Genomic DNA, 16,158 nt, shown 5'->3' on the forward strand with positions numbered 1-16,158 from the left:
GTGCAGTGTTCGTTTTCCGCCACACATAGCATTTTGCTTTTAGGCCAAAAAGTTAAATTTCGATCTCATATGACAAGAACACCTTCTTCCACATATTTGCTGTGTCCCCCACTTGGCTTCTCCCAAACTGCAAATGGGACTTCTTATGTCTTTCTTTCAGCAATGGCTTTCTTCTTATACCTTCTAGACCACTGGTTCTCAACCTGGGGGTCGGGACCCCCTTGAGGGTCGAATAATGATTTGCCAGGGGTCACCAAATCCTGGGCTGTTCCTGAAGCCTGCACCGCTCTCCCAGTCTTTTTTGTGGCCACCCAGCAGGGCTGTCTCTGGAACCCACGGCCGCCCACTCAGCCTCTTCGCTGCTGCCCATTCAGATCATGGCATGGCTGGGGGGCAGAGACTAGAGGTTAGCTGACTGGTGAGGAATGTGAAGTGGGAGGGGCCAGAGGGGACCCCATCTCCTGATATCGGCATTGGTGTCACTGCTACGAGACACCACCAAGTCGGAGACACAGTGAAGCCGGAGACAATACCTGTGATTATAGTTGCCATTAAAAGTCCCCACTACAGTTCTCAGATCAGCAGATGACCTTGATCAAGAGCACCTAAGTTGGCTGATCAGAACCCCCCCCAGCACTGCCACTCATCCCTTTCCCTCCACCCCCGCACCAAGGAGTAAGAGAAGGAATACAAATAGAGAATACATGGAAGGGAGAGGAAAATAGGGGGGGGTACTAAGAAAAAGGGAGAGAAAGAATAAGAGAAAGAACAAGAAAGACATCTAGAGAGAGGGATGGGGAAAAAAATAAGAAATTAGGATAGAGAGATACAAGGGAAATAAAAGAGAACAAAGAGAAAGAGTGGCACATCCTAAAATACTGTGCAAGTGGAAGGGACTCAGGGAGCGCTAAATGTCCGTGGGTTAGGAGCGCAAATTACTTGTCTTGCCTTGGGTGCTGACAACCCAATGCTACGAAAATAATTTTACTGTTAGGGGCCCCCACAACTTGGGAAAGTTTATCAAGGGGTCACGGTACTAGAGAGGTCAAAAACCACTGCTCTAGACTTTCACATCTCACCAATAAAACACCAATGGAAGACTCTCTATGAACCGAGCCCATTCCAATCAATCATCTAAAAATGATGTTCGTTTGTAAAAAATGAACATTGTAATATAGAATAGAATATTCTAGAATATTGTAGAGTAGAGCTTTCTTGTTTATTCTAGCAAATTGGATTACGTTATTAACACACAATAAAGAATCTAAATTCAATCTTGCGTAGCTGATTTAAAAAAAAAATCTAATTAAAAAAAAAAATACCGTATATACTCGAGTATAAGCCGAGTTTTTCAGCACTTTTTTTTGTGCTGAAATGGCCCCCTCTGCTTATACTCGAGTCAAGCACTTTTCTGCAGCAGAGAATGAAATTTTGTAAACCGACTTTGGGGCCCCACATCTCGGGGGGCCACTTGGTGCTAGGAACCCCAAATTTGGTGTGCAAACCCAGTGGAACTAGAACTACAGCATAGCCAATATCCAATCCATAGCTGGTGTTCCTAGCACCAAGTGGCCCAGAGTTACGGGGCCTCAAAGTCAGTTTGAAAATTTAATTCTCTGCTACAGAAAAGTGCTTGACATTTTCCGAACCGACTTTGGATATGTTGTAGTTCTAGTTCCACTGGGTTTGCACACCAAATTTGGGGTTCCTAGCACCAATTGGCCTTGAGATACGGGGCCTCTAATTCGGTCAACTGTGTCCATTTGCAGCAATGTCATTATGGGACCCTTTGGGTTCAGAGACCCCAAATTGGCTGCAGCTAGGGAGCATCTAGGATCCCTTAACTACAGAGTTTGAAGTTCGGGGGACCTATGGCTGCAAATGGGCACAGTGAGGCTGCAAATGGGCACAGTTGGGCATGCAAATGGCCACTGCTGACCCTCTTTTCCACTTACAGTAGCTGCGCATTTGTCACCCTAGGCTTATACTCGAGTCAATATGTTTTCCCAGTTTTTTGTGGTAAAATTAGGTGCCTCTGCTTATATTCGGGTCGGCTTATACTCGAGTATATACGGTATACTTTAGTCGGTCCAATAAAAAGTTAGTTCCTTCAGTAAAGCAAAAAAGATGTACCAATAGCAACCAATAAAAAGGTATGGTCCATGAGTTGTCGTATTCCATGGTGGGGCCTGTGTGAGTTCGAGACCAAGTCAGTATTGTTTAGAGGACTGTATAATACTATAATTCCTGCAGACCTATAACTATCACATCATTCCAAAAAAATCCCATTGTACTTTGGCCACGCCTCCAAACAAGCCAATATGAATACAAAAACTTTTTTAGCCTTTGTGAATATTCTGGGGTCCAAGAAGTGATTTTCTTTAACAGAAACATTTTATACATTCTGACTATAAGGAAGGACACACGTTCTATGGAGGTTATTCTTGCCACACTCCCCTGAACATAATAAGGTTGTTAATCCATGTGAATTCCCTGGTGTCGATCATGGGCACTTTTTTTTACAGAAGAATTTCCCACACTTTGAACACGAAATAAAACTGGTCTATCTATGAAAGACACATGTTGTTATATATTAATCAATATCACATAAAACGATTATCTATATGGATACAGGGATAATTCTGATAAATCCAATGAGTATGTGTTAATCTAAACATAGGTTCAATTCCTACATGATTATAATCACGATGATTAATTTCTCGATGTTTTCCGCAACACTCCCGTTCCCAACCCCAATTCCTTTTTCAAGAAACTAGACCAAATAATTGTTGCCTTCATCTGGGGGGGTGGGGGGGGGAGGGGGCGTCTCCTAGAGTTGAAAAGACTACCCTATAGCTCCCTCTTTCGCTAGGGGCCCTGACACTTCCCTGCTTTAAGCAATATTATTGGGCAGTGGTCACTGTTACAGTCCGGTGGTGGTTCTCCCAACCAAAATCCAACCCTTCAGTCAATCTAGAGGTGGCTATCTTGCGGTCATACTCAGCACTAAGTAACCTTGTGTTCAGGGGCCCCAAAGCACACCCTGAGACTACAACCCCCAATGCGAACAACTGTCAGTGTTTGGGGAACAAATGTCGGTCAAACTCAGCAGCCCAAAGGCGATCTCCCCATATATACCACTGTGGGGCAACCCTAAACTAAATCACCTACAAATGGTTCCAGACCCGGCATTGTGGGCTAGCTATGAAATTAAAGTGATACAGCAGATCATGTCGGAAGGTAAAGTACTCCCTTATGACATACTTAAAATTAATTCCCAACTTCCCTCAAAAATCTTTTTTCAGATATCTACAATTACGACACGCAGTACAGGCGCAGTTTCCAGAGGGGGCTACACTGAGATCCCATGGGGTAGAGAAGCTCCTGATTTCTAAAAACATTGACCGCATCTCCTCTCCTCCCTGTATCTTAGGATATCATGTAAGGGAACTGATGGAGGCACTGGACTGTATGCTAGGTGGAAGGAGGACTTGCCTGCCCTCGCTGATGATGATTGGGAAGAAGGGGTCCAACAGTATATCCCCCGATGGTCTCAGCGAAGGACAGATATATCCAGCTTAAATTTCTCCACTTAAATATACACCACAGAGATTCTCTAGAATCTACCCGACTCAATCGGATAGATGCCCCAAATGTAACACTGAGTTAGGCACCTTTATACATGTGGTCTGGTCCTGCCCTGTTATACAACAATTCTGGTCGCAAGTAGTGGACACAATTAACCCAGTAGGCCACCTACAGATAGACATGAACCCAATCGTTCTCCTCTTGGGAGTCTGCAATAACATCACACCCAGCACTCATAAGAGATTATTTGTGTTTTACGCTTCATTCTACGATAGGAAAGCTATCCTGATTAAGTGGAAACAACCTGACCCTCCCACGGTCTCCCAATGGAAAGCCTTATGCCGTATACACACGATCGTATTGTCTGGTGGAATTGGTCCGGCAAACAATCCGGCGGACTTTATAACGAACGGACTTGGCCACACACGGACGCTCCGAAAGTCCGGCGATTTCTAACGCGGTGACGTACAGCACGTACGACGGGACTAGAAAAAGGAAGTTCAATAGGCAGTAGCCAATAGCTTCCTTCTCGTACTTGCTTCAGAGCATACGTCATTCTTAGTCCACCGGACTAGCATACTGACGAACGGATTGTCCGCTGAAAGCCAAGACCGGAGGACAAATTTTGAGTCAAAACTACTTTCAAAGTCCGCCGGACTTTACGCTGAAAAAGTCCGCTGGAGCCCACACACTTATATACGCGGCATTAGTGAACGCCACACTTCCTCTCTATAAAGCTTACCTATTGAAACCACAAATGCCCAAAGAAATTTGGGAAGGTATGGGGTGGTGCATGGATTAAGCAATAACGCCCCGTGCAATGTAGTGATGCTCCTGGTGGCTCCTCCTCCCCTCTCTTTTCTGTTTTATCCTCTGCCCAAAGGCTCTTTGCCCCCCCCCCATAGTTAGGATAGATGGATGTTGGAAAGGATCCTTTTACAAACTCTATACACAGGAATACAACTAGTAAATAGTAATAATAATAATACGTAACACTGTAAGCAATAAAGACTTTATTTAAGTGATATAATCATATCTGTTATATAATTCATGCACAACCTTGTACAAGATCTTTTCATTTTGTAATTATGGACTTATCCACTGTACCTTTCCTGTATAATAAACACAACCGCAGAATGTTTTATTGTATGTATAACCTTCTCCATTTGGAGACAAAGAAAAAAGTTTCTGTTAAAAATAAATAAAAAAAATACAAATAAAATATATATATATAATTGTATTATTTCTTCATAAATCCACAACAGGACGTTCCCCCGCGTGATCTCTCTGGTGTCTACGAAGTTTATATTTCTGGTCGAAACTCGCCCCGCACTCTGAACATGAATGAGGACGCTCTCCCGTGTGAACTCTCTGGTGAACAACGAGGTCGCTATTCTGAATGAAACCTTTCCCGCACTCTGAACACGAAAAAGGACGTTCCCCCGTGTGAAGTCTCTGGTGAACAACAAAATTGCCTTTATGAATGAAACCTTTCCCGCACTCCGAGCATGAATAAGGACGTTCTCCTGTGTGAACTCTCTGGTGAACAACAAGGGTGCATTTATGATTGAAACGTTTCCCGCACTGTGAACATGAAAAAGGACGTTCCCCTGTGTGAACTCTCTGGTGAGCAACAAGGGCGCATTTATGATTGAAACCTTTCCCGCACTCTGAACATGAAAAAGGACGTTCCCCTGTGTGAACTCTCTGGTGAACAACAAGTTTGCATTTATGAATGCAACCTTTCCCACACTCCGAACATGAATAAGGGCGCTCACCTGTGTGAGTTCTCTGATGTATAAGAAGGCTTCCTTTACAAATGAAACCTTTACCACAGTGCGAACACGAGAACGGACGCTCACCTGTGTGAATTCTCTGGTGAACAACAAGGTTGCATTTATGAAAGAAACCTTTCGGGCACTCCGAACATGAATAAGGACGCTCACCTGTGTGAGTGCTCTGGTGTTTAAGAAGGTTTCCTTTCTGAGTGAAACCTTTACCACAGTGCGAACACGAGAATGGACGCTCGCCAGTATGAATTCTTTGGTGAGCAACAAGTACTCCTTTATGACTAAAACATCTCCTGCACTCTGAACATGAAAAGGGACGCTCACCCGTGTGAATTCTGATGTGTTTAAGAAGGCTTCCTTTTTCAGTAAAACGTTTTCCGCACTCTGAACATGGGAAACGACGCTCGCCTGTGTGAGCTCTCTGGTGACTGAGAAAGTTTCTTTTCAGACTTTTCTGGTGTGTAGGAGGCTCTCTGGTTCCTTTGGAAGAATTCCCAGACACTGTAGATGACAAGGAACGCTCTCCTGTGTGAGCTCCTTCATGGTTTAAGGAAGATTCTTCGGGATTAGACGGATCTGTTGATTTATCTGTACTGTGAGATTCAAAAATAATAGTATGTAGATCATCAGAAGATTCCTCAGGATCAGAGAAATCCCATGATCTCTCCATTTGATAGGTTTTATGGTGTATTATTTGTGTAATGCGATTCACTCCTGAAGAACGTTGTGTGGTGGGATTTTCTTCTGCTTTATATTCTGAAGATACGTTATTCGGGACATAGTGTCCACCTGTTGGAAACCAATGTTTAAATGTTATAATAATTCCTCATGTCCCATTCATAAGTCATATACAGTATGTTGGTCTAACGCTCTACAGTATCTCAGAGCTCTGGCATGGAATTGGGTGCAACAATAACATAAAATAGCAATACAAACCAGATAAAGATACAGCATCTCCACCTCATTTGTTGGGTACATGACATTATATTGAGGAATGGAAATGGACCTTTCATATGGTGTACAGTATCTCCTCCTCATTTGTTGGGAACATGACGTTATATTGAGGAATGGAGATGGACCTTTCATATAGTGTACAGTATCTCCTCCTCATTTGTTGGGTACATGACATTATATTGAGGAATGGAGATGGACCTTCCATATGGTGTACAGTATCTCCTCCTCATTTGTTGGGAACATGACATTATATTGAGGAATGGAAATGGACCTTCCATATGGTGTACAGTATCTCCTCCTCATTTGTTGGGAACATGACATTATATTGAGGAATGGAAATGGACCTTTCATATGGTGTACAGTATCTCCTCCTCATTTGTTGGGAACATGACGTTATATTGAGGAATGGAGATGGACCTTTCATATGGTGTACAGTATCTCCTCCTCATTTGTTGGGAACATGACATTATATTGAGGAATGGAGATGAACCTTTCATATGGTGTACAGTATCTTCACGTTGCTATTATTTAAATTCATCTTTTATACTCGTAGAAGAAAAAGGAAAATGTGAACATTTCTGCATTTGGTGATTATTACTTACTTCTGTTGATATAAAGAGAAGATTCCTCCTGTTCACTTTTCATGGTCATCTCCTTCATAGACTGCTGATCTCCACTCACCAACGTCTCTTCTTCTTCCTCTTTAGCCTCAAGTTTGATTTCCTTTCCTAATTTATCCTGAACCCCAAAACAAAAAAGCTGAGTTAGGCTTACCATCATGCGTTAATCTATGATTCTCCGATAACCACAAATTAAACTTTTTACAAACCTTAGAATAAATGGCTCTGGTGACTGGTTTTCTGCAGTCTACCAGAGTCCTGACTACCTTGTCAGAGAATCCCTGGGCGCTTAGTATCTTCTCTTCAGATACCAAACCGACAATCTTAGTGAAATCACCTGGGGGTGAGATACTGGACCCTGCAACAAGAAGTCTTCCCTCTTTGGAAGACTCAGTGGAGGGTCTGAAACTAAAGTCTGTAGCAGGGAAAACCATGGCCTCTTGGGCCAAAATGGTGCAATTAGAATGAGGTCCGTTTCTTCTAGAAGAAACTTCCGGAATAAGTCTGATTGGCGGGAAGGCATAACATAGGCTGAAAGGCCATGGGTTTGCCAGCGCATCAATCCCCAAGGATTGGTCTGCTGGGTTCATGGAAAAGAACATTTCCATCTTGCGGTTGTTCTGGTTTGTGAACAGATCCACTACTGTGCATCCCCATCTGCTGGTGAGGTCTGCAAAGACTTCAGAATGAAGGGACCAGTTGTCTCGATCTACCCGGTGGCAGCTGAGGTAATCTGCTAGACAATTGTGTGTGCCCTTCAGGTGAACAGCTGAAATTGAAGCCAGATTCCCCTCTGCTCATGCTAGGATCTGCTGGGCAATTGACTGGAATATCCGGCTACTCGTGCCACCCTGCTTGTTGAGGTACACGACTATCGCGATATTGTCCGACAGAATTTGAAGATTGTCAACCCTATCTCTGTCTGAAATGACTGCAGGGCTCTTTGAACTGCTAGCAGCTCTCTTTTTTTTTTTTATAAATTCTTTATTTTCATAATATAGTGATACAGTCTTTCATTTCTAGACACATACACATCTACATCTTATATTTAAACCAAGCCGTTCATAATTTCATCGTGCTAGATTTCTCCTATTACGTTATCTATTTCCTTATATTCACTATTATTATTTTTATTTTTTTTCCCCCCTTAACCTGGTATAGCCCTGGTTATTTATCTTTGAAGAAAAAGAAGCAAATAATAAAACAACAGAAAATAAGAAAACGAAGAGAGAGAAAAATAAATAAATAAATAAATAATAAAATGTTCTCCTTTCACCTCCTCCCCCTCTCTCATCCCCCTCCTCCCCCACCCCTCCCCAAGAAAGAAAAAGAAAAAAAACCGAAAACAAACAGGGATCAGCATCTACTGGTTTTGTTCCCTATATAAAATATAGGGTTTCCATACTTCATGATACCTATCTTCTTGCTCTTTCAGTATCATAGTCAGATTTTCCATTTGTTGAATCTCCGATACCCTGCTCATCCATTGTGATTTGGTTGGAGCCAGCGTCGTTTTCCATAAAACTGGGATGCATGCTTTTGCTGCTGTAAGCAAATGCCTTAAGAGAGATTTTTTATATTTTTCTATAGATAACGGAACATCGTGCAATAGAAAAGCCGCCGGATTTTCCCCAAGAGACACATCTGTTATTTCCTTTACTGTTTCCGATACCATCTTCCAGAAATCTTTTACCCCGGTACACTCCCAGAATATATGTAATAAGGTTCCCTCGGCTCTCTGGCAGCGCCAGCATGAATTTGATACTTGTGGGTATATCCGGTGCAATACTTCTGGGGTCCTATACCATCTAGACAAAATTTTGTAGCCCCCTTCTTGGTATCTAGTTGCTATCGACGCCTTATGTGTGAACATGAAGATCTTATTTTTCTGTAAGTCTGAGAAAGTGACTCCCAGGTCCCTCTCCCATGCTCGTATAAAAGCTAGGTCTTGTGAAGCTTCTTGTTCCATCCGCAATACGTACATTGATGAGAGGGAATGTTTCAGTGGTTCACCTTTTAAGCATATCTGTTCAAACTCAGATAGTGTCCTGATCACCGGTATTCTCTGCCTACTTATTCGCAGAAACGCATTTAACTGTACTCGCCTAAATGGGTCCAAGTCCTCCCAAAATTCTTGTTCGATCTCTTCCTTATACATTACATGATTATCAATTGAGAAATGTATAATCCTACTGATTCCCTTTCATCTTAAATCCCTAAAAACCTTATCTGTTAAACCTGGCTGAAAACCAGGAGTGCCCAGTACTGGTATCATAGGGCTTGGATGTTCTGATATCCTGGTTTTCTTAAATAGCTTTTGGACTACCTGTAGTGTGGCACCCACTGTCGGATGTCTCCGTACTTCCTGTGGTATTTCTACATCTGAGAGCCACACTATTCCTTCCAATGGTATCGGGATTATTGCTTGTTCCATATCGATCCAAGGTTTTTCTTTTTGGATTCTACACCAATCTATTACCCGTGTTAGATGTGATGCCTCATAGTAGCCTACTGGATCTGGGAATCCTACCCCTCCTCTCTCTTTAGGTAATATCAGAATATCCCTACGTATTCTCGCTTTTTTACCTGCCCATATAAATTTTATGAATCTTGATCTCAAATCTCTCAGATATCTTCCCGGGAGCTTTATCGGTAGAGTTTGGAACAAATATAACAACCTCGGCATTACGTTCATTTTGATTATATTGATTCTCCCAAACCATGTAAAAACCGTTTTGTCCCAACGTTCTAGATCTAGCTTAATCTGACGTATTAATGGGATAAAGTTTAGTTCCAACAGTCTGTTCAACTTGTTTGATATTTTAGTCCCTAAATAACATATGTGGGAATCCGTCCATCTAAACGCGAAATGCGCCGCTAGCTGAGATTTAATTTCATTATTCATTTCTAGTCCCATCGCTTCCGATTTGCTATAATTTACTTTAAAGTTAGATATCTCTCCATATATGCGAAGCTCCAGTAACAAAGAAGGTAAAGAAATCCCTGGGGAGGTTATAAAAAACATCAGATCGTCCGCATATGCGGCCAATTTATGTTCATCATTTTTTCTTATTGAAATGCCCTGAATATCCGGGTTAGCCCGGATTGTTCTCAAAAAGGGTTCTAATGTAAGAATAAATATGATAGCAGCTCTCTTTGATTGGATGAAGCCCTTGCCTCCCTCGAGGACCACTCTCCCTGTGCCACTGCATTGTTGAGATGGGCCCCCCATCCCCAGGAACTTGCATCCGTAATAATCCTTTGGGAAATGGGAATGGACCATAGGAGACCTCCTGCTAGGTGCTGGCTTGTTCTCCACCACCACAGGGTTCTCTTTACCCTGGTAGGAAGCCAGACCCTTGACTCCAGGGACCATGCGTCCCCGTTCCAGCTTCTTAACAGGAACTGTTGTAATGGACGTTGATGAAGTCTCGCCCATGGGACTGCAGGAAAACATGAGGTCATCAGACCCACTGCACTCCAAACCTGTCTTAGAGAGACCGACTGGTTGGTCTGCAACGCTGACATAGTTTGGATCATTTTCGTAATCTTCTCCTGAGGAAGAAAGACCCTTTGATCCACCGAGCAAAAGTCATAACCCAGGTAAGTCACCTTCTGGGCCGGAATTAAAGACAACTTTTTTAGGTTTATCAACCAGCCTAAGGACTGTAGGAAGTCCCGTACAGCCTGGAGATCCTCCAACAGCTTCTGGTATGACTCTGCCACCACCAGGAGGTAGTCTAAGTAAGGGATAATAGTTATCGCCTTCAGCCTCAGTGGAAACCAGGGCTTCCCCCGACACCTTTGTTAAAATGCGTGGGGCTGAGGAAAGACCGAAGGGGAGGACCTGAAATTGGAAGTGTCGGGTCCCTGTATTCATCTTCACTGCTAATCTTAAATATTTCTGGAAGGCTGGATGGATAGGGATTTGAAGATAAGCATCCCTCAAGTCCAAAGTGGCCATGTAGCAGGTTGGGTAGAGCAGGCTTTTAATAGTGAAAACCGTCTCCATACAGAAATGTTTGTATCTGATTGATTTGTTTAAAGTACGGAGATTCAGGATAAGTCAAAACTTTCCTGAAGGCTTTTTGACAACAAATACATGATAATAGAACCCCTTGCCCTGATCTGACTGGGGAACAGGAATCAGGACCTTCTGATCCAATAACTCTCTGATCTGGAGACCCAGGGCCTTCGCTTTCTCCCAATCCTGGGGAGGAAAGGTGACCAAAAAATGCTCTGGTGGTTGGTGGGCAAATTCCAGCCTGTACCCATTGGTCACAAGGTCTAGAATAAAGGGACTTGAAGTGACTGCTGCCCACTGTGGGAAGAAGGCCCTCAATCTTATAGAGCCCCTGCTCATGAGACCTAGGAGACCAGGTTCCAGGAACATGTTACCCCCTGTCTGGAGGAAACACTAATAACTGACACAGGGCCTGGAGGACCGCCCTTTTATCTGGTGGGGGTAACATGTTTCCTGTGCTGGTAGGAGGAGCCCTAGGTCTCATAGGCTGTCCTGGAAGACGTTTTGAGAAAAATAAAATATCTGGAAATTAAGCTCACGATCAAGAAAGTTATCTCATAGTTTAGAATAACTTTTGTGTTCTATAGCTCAGTTATTTATACCTGATGATGGTGATAGATGCTTTGATCTTCCTGTGTGGAATCCTGAAGACTATCCGCCTCCGTAGACTGCTGAGCTCCACTCACCAGAGTCTCTTCTTCTTCCTCTTTAATCTCAGCTTTGATGTCTTTCAATTTTTCACCCTAAACCCCAAAGATGACAGAATACATTTATAAAAAGGAACAAGAAGTTACTTTGACAATGTGGTTTCGAATTCTTTTTAAATTTTAGTTGCTCACTCCCACCTACCTGATGATGGTGGGGGATGGTGTGATCTTCCTGTGTGGAATACAGAGGACGGGGACATCTCTCTGGTGGGTTCCCATTACTGGATCCATCTGTAGGAAACACACACACTGACTGAATACATTGTTTCTATGTGTTTATCAGATGATGGGGGATCTAGGTGGAGCCTCCATACTGCTCTCTCCTTTACAATAAAGTCTCCTCTTACCCGGTGATGTGAGGGGCGGCTGATTCTCCATCATGACGTCCTTGTAGAGATCCTTGTGTCCTTCTAAATACTCCCACTCCTCCATGGAGAAATAGACAGTGACATCCTGACACCTTATAGGAACCTGACACACACAATGATACAGTCACCATCCAGACACATCCCTTGTCTGTTACTGGATAATGTCCCAGAATTCCCGGCACCGCTCACCTCTCCTGTCAGAAGATCAATGATCTTCTTGGTGACTTCTAGAATCTTCTTGGCACTGGTTACCTCTGTTGTCAGGCAGTGAGGTGGAGGCACTGTGATGGGTGATGTCCTGTGAAGACGGCTGCTGGGTGTTCATAGATCTCCAGATGTTTCCTTCACTATTTTATAATTCTGTGTATAGAGAGAAAGTAATTATCAATGAATTAAAACAATGTTTTAAGTATAGAGATATGGATGAAGTCACGTGACCCTCCCAGAATCCTCCTCACCTCCTACTGATCTAAATAGGACACTCTTCTTTGTCGATAGACAATAAACTGAGAATTATTTGGACTATACCAGGATGTGTAATGTCTATACTAGGGATGACCTCAAGATTCAGTCCAAAAAAAAGTTTGGACCAAACCTTCACTGTTTTGATGAACAACCGAACATTTACCCTTTCGGCGGGAGAAGAACATCATGTATAATAACTGCATTACTTCTGCTATTATACATGAAAACTTCCTGTTGTGAATGGATGCCAGTGGGTGAAAACATCACTGAGTCCTTAAAGTGGTTGTACACCCTTTACAACCACGTTCACCTACAAGTAAGCCTAGATTAGGGTTTACCTGTAAGTGCTATAAATATATCCTAAACCTCCACGGTTTAGGAGATATTTACAATCCCCCATACGGTAATTTCTACTGCGCATGCGCAGATGAATTTAGCGCATGCGCACTCTAGAAAGACGTCACACGACTCCGGAAAGTCACAGAGCCAGAGTCCGTGGCCCCGGAAAGAACAGGAGTGAAGAATGGACACTTCCAGCCAGCGAGAAAATCGGGGACATTGCAGGCTTCGGTTTCAGGTAAGTGACACATAATGGTCTACTATGTGATGCAGAGTAGCCCATTATGCCTTACCTTTGCAGGGAAACAAAGAGAAAGTAAAATTCATCAGGGTTTACTTCCTCTTTAACCAATGACATCACCACCCTATTCACTTACATGGCAGAGATTTCCCAGCCATGTGAGCAAAGGGGCAGGAATAGCTTAAAGAAATGGCATGGGGTTCCCTTCCTAATTCATCCCCATAATTCATTAGGATCACATTTTGACATGTGACTGTGTCTGGCTGTGCCCATGCAGCCACTGTGTCTGGATTTACCTTTATAGACTGCCTGTGTGCAGTTTGAGGTGGATGCCGGTCCAGTAACAAACACTGCCTGCCAGTACTGGGACAGGATCCAGAATTGTGCCCATCTCCCGCACTGTAATACATGCTATAGAATGCATCCATTCTTTGCACCCTTGCTTCGCTGCACCTGGGGCAGCTTCCCTTTGTGCCCACCCCATTTCCCGTCTCGGCTGTCTGCATGCAGAATGGGGGTCAATGCCCATTTGAATGAAGCGTTAAGAGTGAGCTTGTGCAGAAAACAAAATGTGTGAGGTCCTTAAAAACCTTATACCAGACCACTCAGATCTGGTATAGATTTTAAGAGGGAACCCCAAACAAAAATCACAAAAAAAAGAGCAAGGCCCCTGAAAAAAAAAAACATACTGGACCCTTGACTGATCATACAGCCTGGCTGGCAAGGAAAGGAGGAGGATGAGCGTGCACCCCCCACCCCACCCCTCTCCAGAATCATACCAGGCCACTTGCCCTCAATATGAGTAAGTGCCTTGCCAAAGGGAGGACCCGTCGGCAAAGCACCTTATCCCCATGTTGATCACCCCAGGGTTGTGGGGGTCTGTAGGCAGGGGTGCTTAATGAAATCTTGAAGTCCCCTTTAACAATAAGGGGGAACCCAGATACCAGCTCCCTCATGTGAACTATTAAAGGGTACATAATATCCCTACTCATTCACAAAAAAAGTAAAGTGTAAACAAGCCACAGTTTTTACCAATTCTTTAGTTAAAACAAAAAATAAAAAAGCCCCATGATGTCCATCCGCCATCAATCACATCACCCAGTGATATAGAGAAGTGCTCTTCAACCTTTTAGAAGTCAAGGCATCCTTTAGAATTGCCACAATCTCCAGGCACTCCAGTCTGAGGGCTCGTTGTAAAAAGGTGGTGCGTTCGAGCCCGTGTGTGTTTGGTGCGTTCTTTTTGCATTAGGCTGCTATATGCTCGCAAAATGGGTGCTGCCATGATTTTTAAATTGAGCCCCACCAAAATACATGGTCCTAGCACAAACCCCCCCTGGTAGACACAAATCGCCCTCCTAACACACACCCCACTTCCTAAATCCCCCCTTCTAGCACAAACCCAACCCCCAACAGTTTTGACTTTTGACAAAAAAGTACAGATAACAACACAAAGGGGTAGAGAACCCGGAGGAGGAACGGGATGTGCTCTCCCTCCTCTCTGTACTCCTCTTTCCTCTAATACTCCAATGATATGCTGGTAGCTTATTGGCTCCGGTTTAACCACTTCCCGACCGGCGCACGCCGATGTACGTCGGCAGGATGGCACGGGCAGGCATATTGGCGTACAGGTACGTCCATTTCTATATGCTGCCCTGCCATCGCGTGCACGCCACCGGCGGCACGCTTGCGTGCTGGCCGGGACCCCCGTGAGTCCGGTCGCGGGTACTGCGGACTCGATCACTGCGGGGATACCCGCGATCGTCTCACGGGGCGGCTGAACGGGGAGATGACGTTGTAAACAGCATCTCCCTGTTCTGCCTAGCAACAAGTGACACTGATCTCTGCTCCATATGATTGGAGCAGAGATCAGTGTTCACTAACACACAGCCCAGCCCCCCCACAGTTAGTAACACGCCCCTAGGAACACTTAACCGCTTCACTGCCAGTGTCATTTACACAGGAATCACTGCATTTGTATAGCACTGATTGCTGTATAAATGACAATGGTCCCAAAAATGTGTCAGAAATGTCCGACGTGTCCGTCATAAAGTCGCAGTCACAATAAAAATTGCTGAGCGCCGTCATTACTAGTAAAAAAAAAAATTAATAAAAATGCCATAAAACTATCCCCTATTTTGTAAACGCTATACGTTTTGCGCAATCCAATCAATAATCGCTTATTGCGATTTTTTTACCAAAAATATGTAGAAGAATACGTATCGGCCTAAACTGAGGGAAAAAAAATTAGATGTTTTTTAGATATTTTTGGGGGATATTTATTATAACAAAAAGTAAAAAATAATGTGTTTTTTTCAAAATTGTCGCTCTATTTTTGTTTATAGCGCAAAAAATAAAACCGCAGGGGTGATCAAATACCACCGAAAGAAAGCTCTATTTCTGGGAAAAAAAAGGATGTCAATTTTGTTTGGGAGCCACGTCACACGACCGCGCGATTGTCAGTTAAAGCGACGCAGTGCCGAATCGCAAAAAGTGGTCTGGTCTTAAAGTGCTTGTATAGTCAATTTTGGGACTTTTACATACAGGAAAGCCTATAATAAGGCTTACCCGTAGGTAAAAATAATCTCCTAAACCTGTACAGTTTAGGAGATATTCCCCTTCGCAATGTGCCACTCCAGCGGCGCATGCGCACAGGGGATTCTCGGCTGAAAGACCGGCAGACGCCGGACCCTGCCGGAAAGAAAAATCGGAGCCGCGATACCCAGAAGAAACGCTGAGGGAACATGTCAGCTCCCTTGGCGTGGATCGGGCCAGATGTCAGGGCCTCGTTCTAAGGTATTTCATAATGAGCTAGTATGCGGTGCATACTAGCTCATTATGCCTTTTCCTTTGCAGGCGAGTAAAAAAAAACTTCAGCGGGTATACAACCACTTTAAGCCAGCAAAATGGTCCGGTCTGAAAGTGGTTAAATTATCCCCAGTATGTGTATGTATGAATGTGAGTTAGGGGACCTTAGATTGTAAGCTCCTTGAAGGCAGGGACTGATGATGTATATTAGGCAGTGCTTTACAATATATATATATATATAAAGCACTGCCTAAATT

At 43.6% G+C, this 16,158-nt stretch overlaps 1 protein-coding gene across 1 annotated transcript in view; it reads right to left on the minus strand.

Annotated features, from left to right (window-relative positions):
* Nucleotides 1-4,581: 4,581 nt before the first annotated feature.
* The window catches only part of LOC143955199 (uncharacterized), a 51,892-nt gene continuing 40,315 nt past the window's right edge, over nucleotides 4,582-16,158 (minus strand). Inside the window, exons 14-19 of the mRNA XM_077465287.1 lie at nucleotides 12,241-12,369; nucleotides 12,031-12,154; nucleotides 11,826-11,914; nucleotides 11,579-11,719; nucleotides 6,935-7,070; nucleotides 4,582-6,167 (exon numbers count right to left, since the gene is read on the minus strand). Coding sequence (XP_077321413.1) covers nucleotides 4,837-6,167; nucleotides 6,935-7,070; nucleotides 11,579-11,719; nucleotides 11,826-11,914; nucleotides 12,031-12,154; nucleotides 12,241-12,369 — 1,950 coding nt within the window. The 3' untranslated portion in view covers nucleotides 4,582-4,836. The remainder of the gene's footprint in view (nucleotides 6,168-6,934; nucleotides 7,071-11,578; nucleotides 11,720-11,825; nucleotides 11,915-12,030; nucleotides 12,155-12,240; nucleotides 12,370-16,158) is intronic.

Source organism: Lithobates pipiens, unplaced genomic scaffold, assembly GCF_037356315.1.
Source record: "Lithobates pipiens isolate NorthernLeopardFrog02 unplaced genomic scaffold, aLitPip1_a1.2 Scaffold_35, whole genome shotgun sequence".
NCBI classification, from domain to species: domain Eukaryota; kingdom Metazoa; phylum Chordata; class Amphibia; order Anura; family Ranidae; genus Lithobates; species Lithobates pipiens.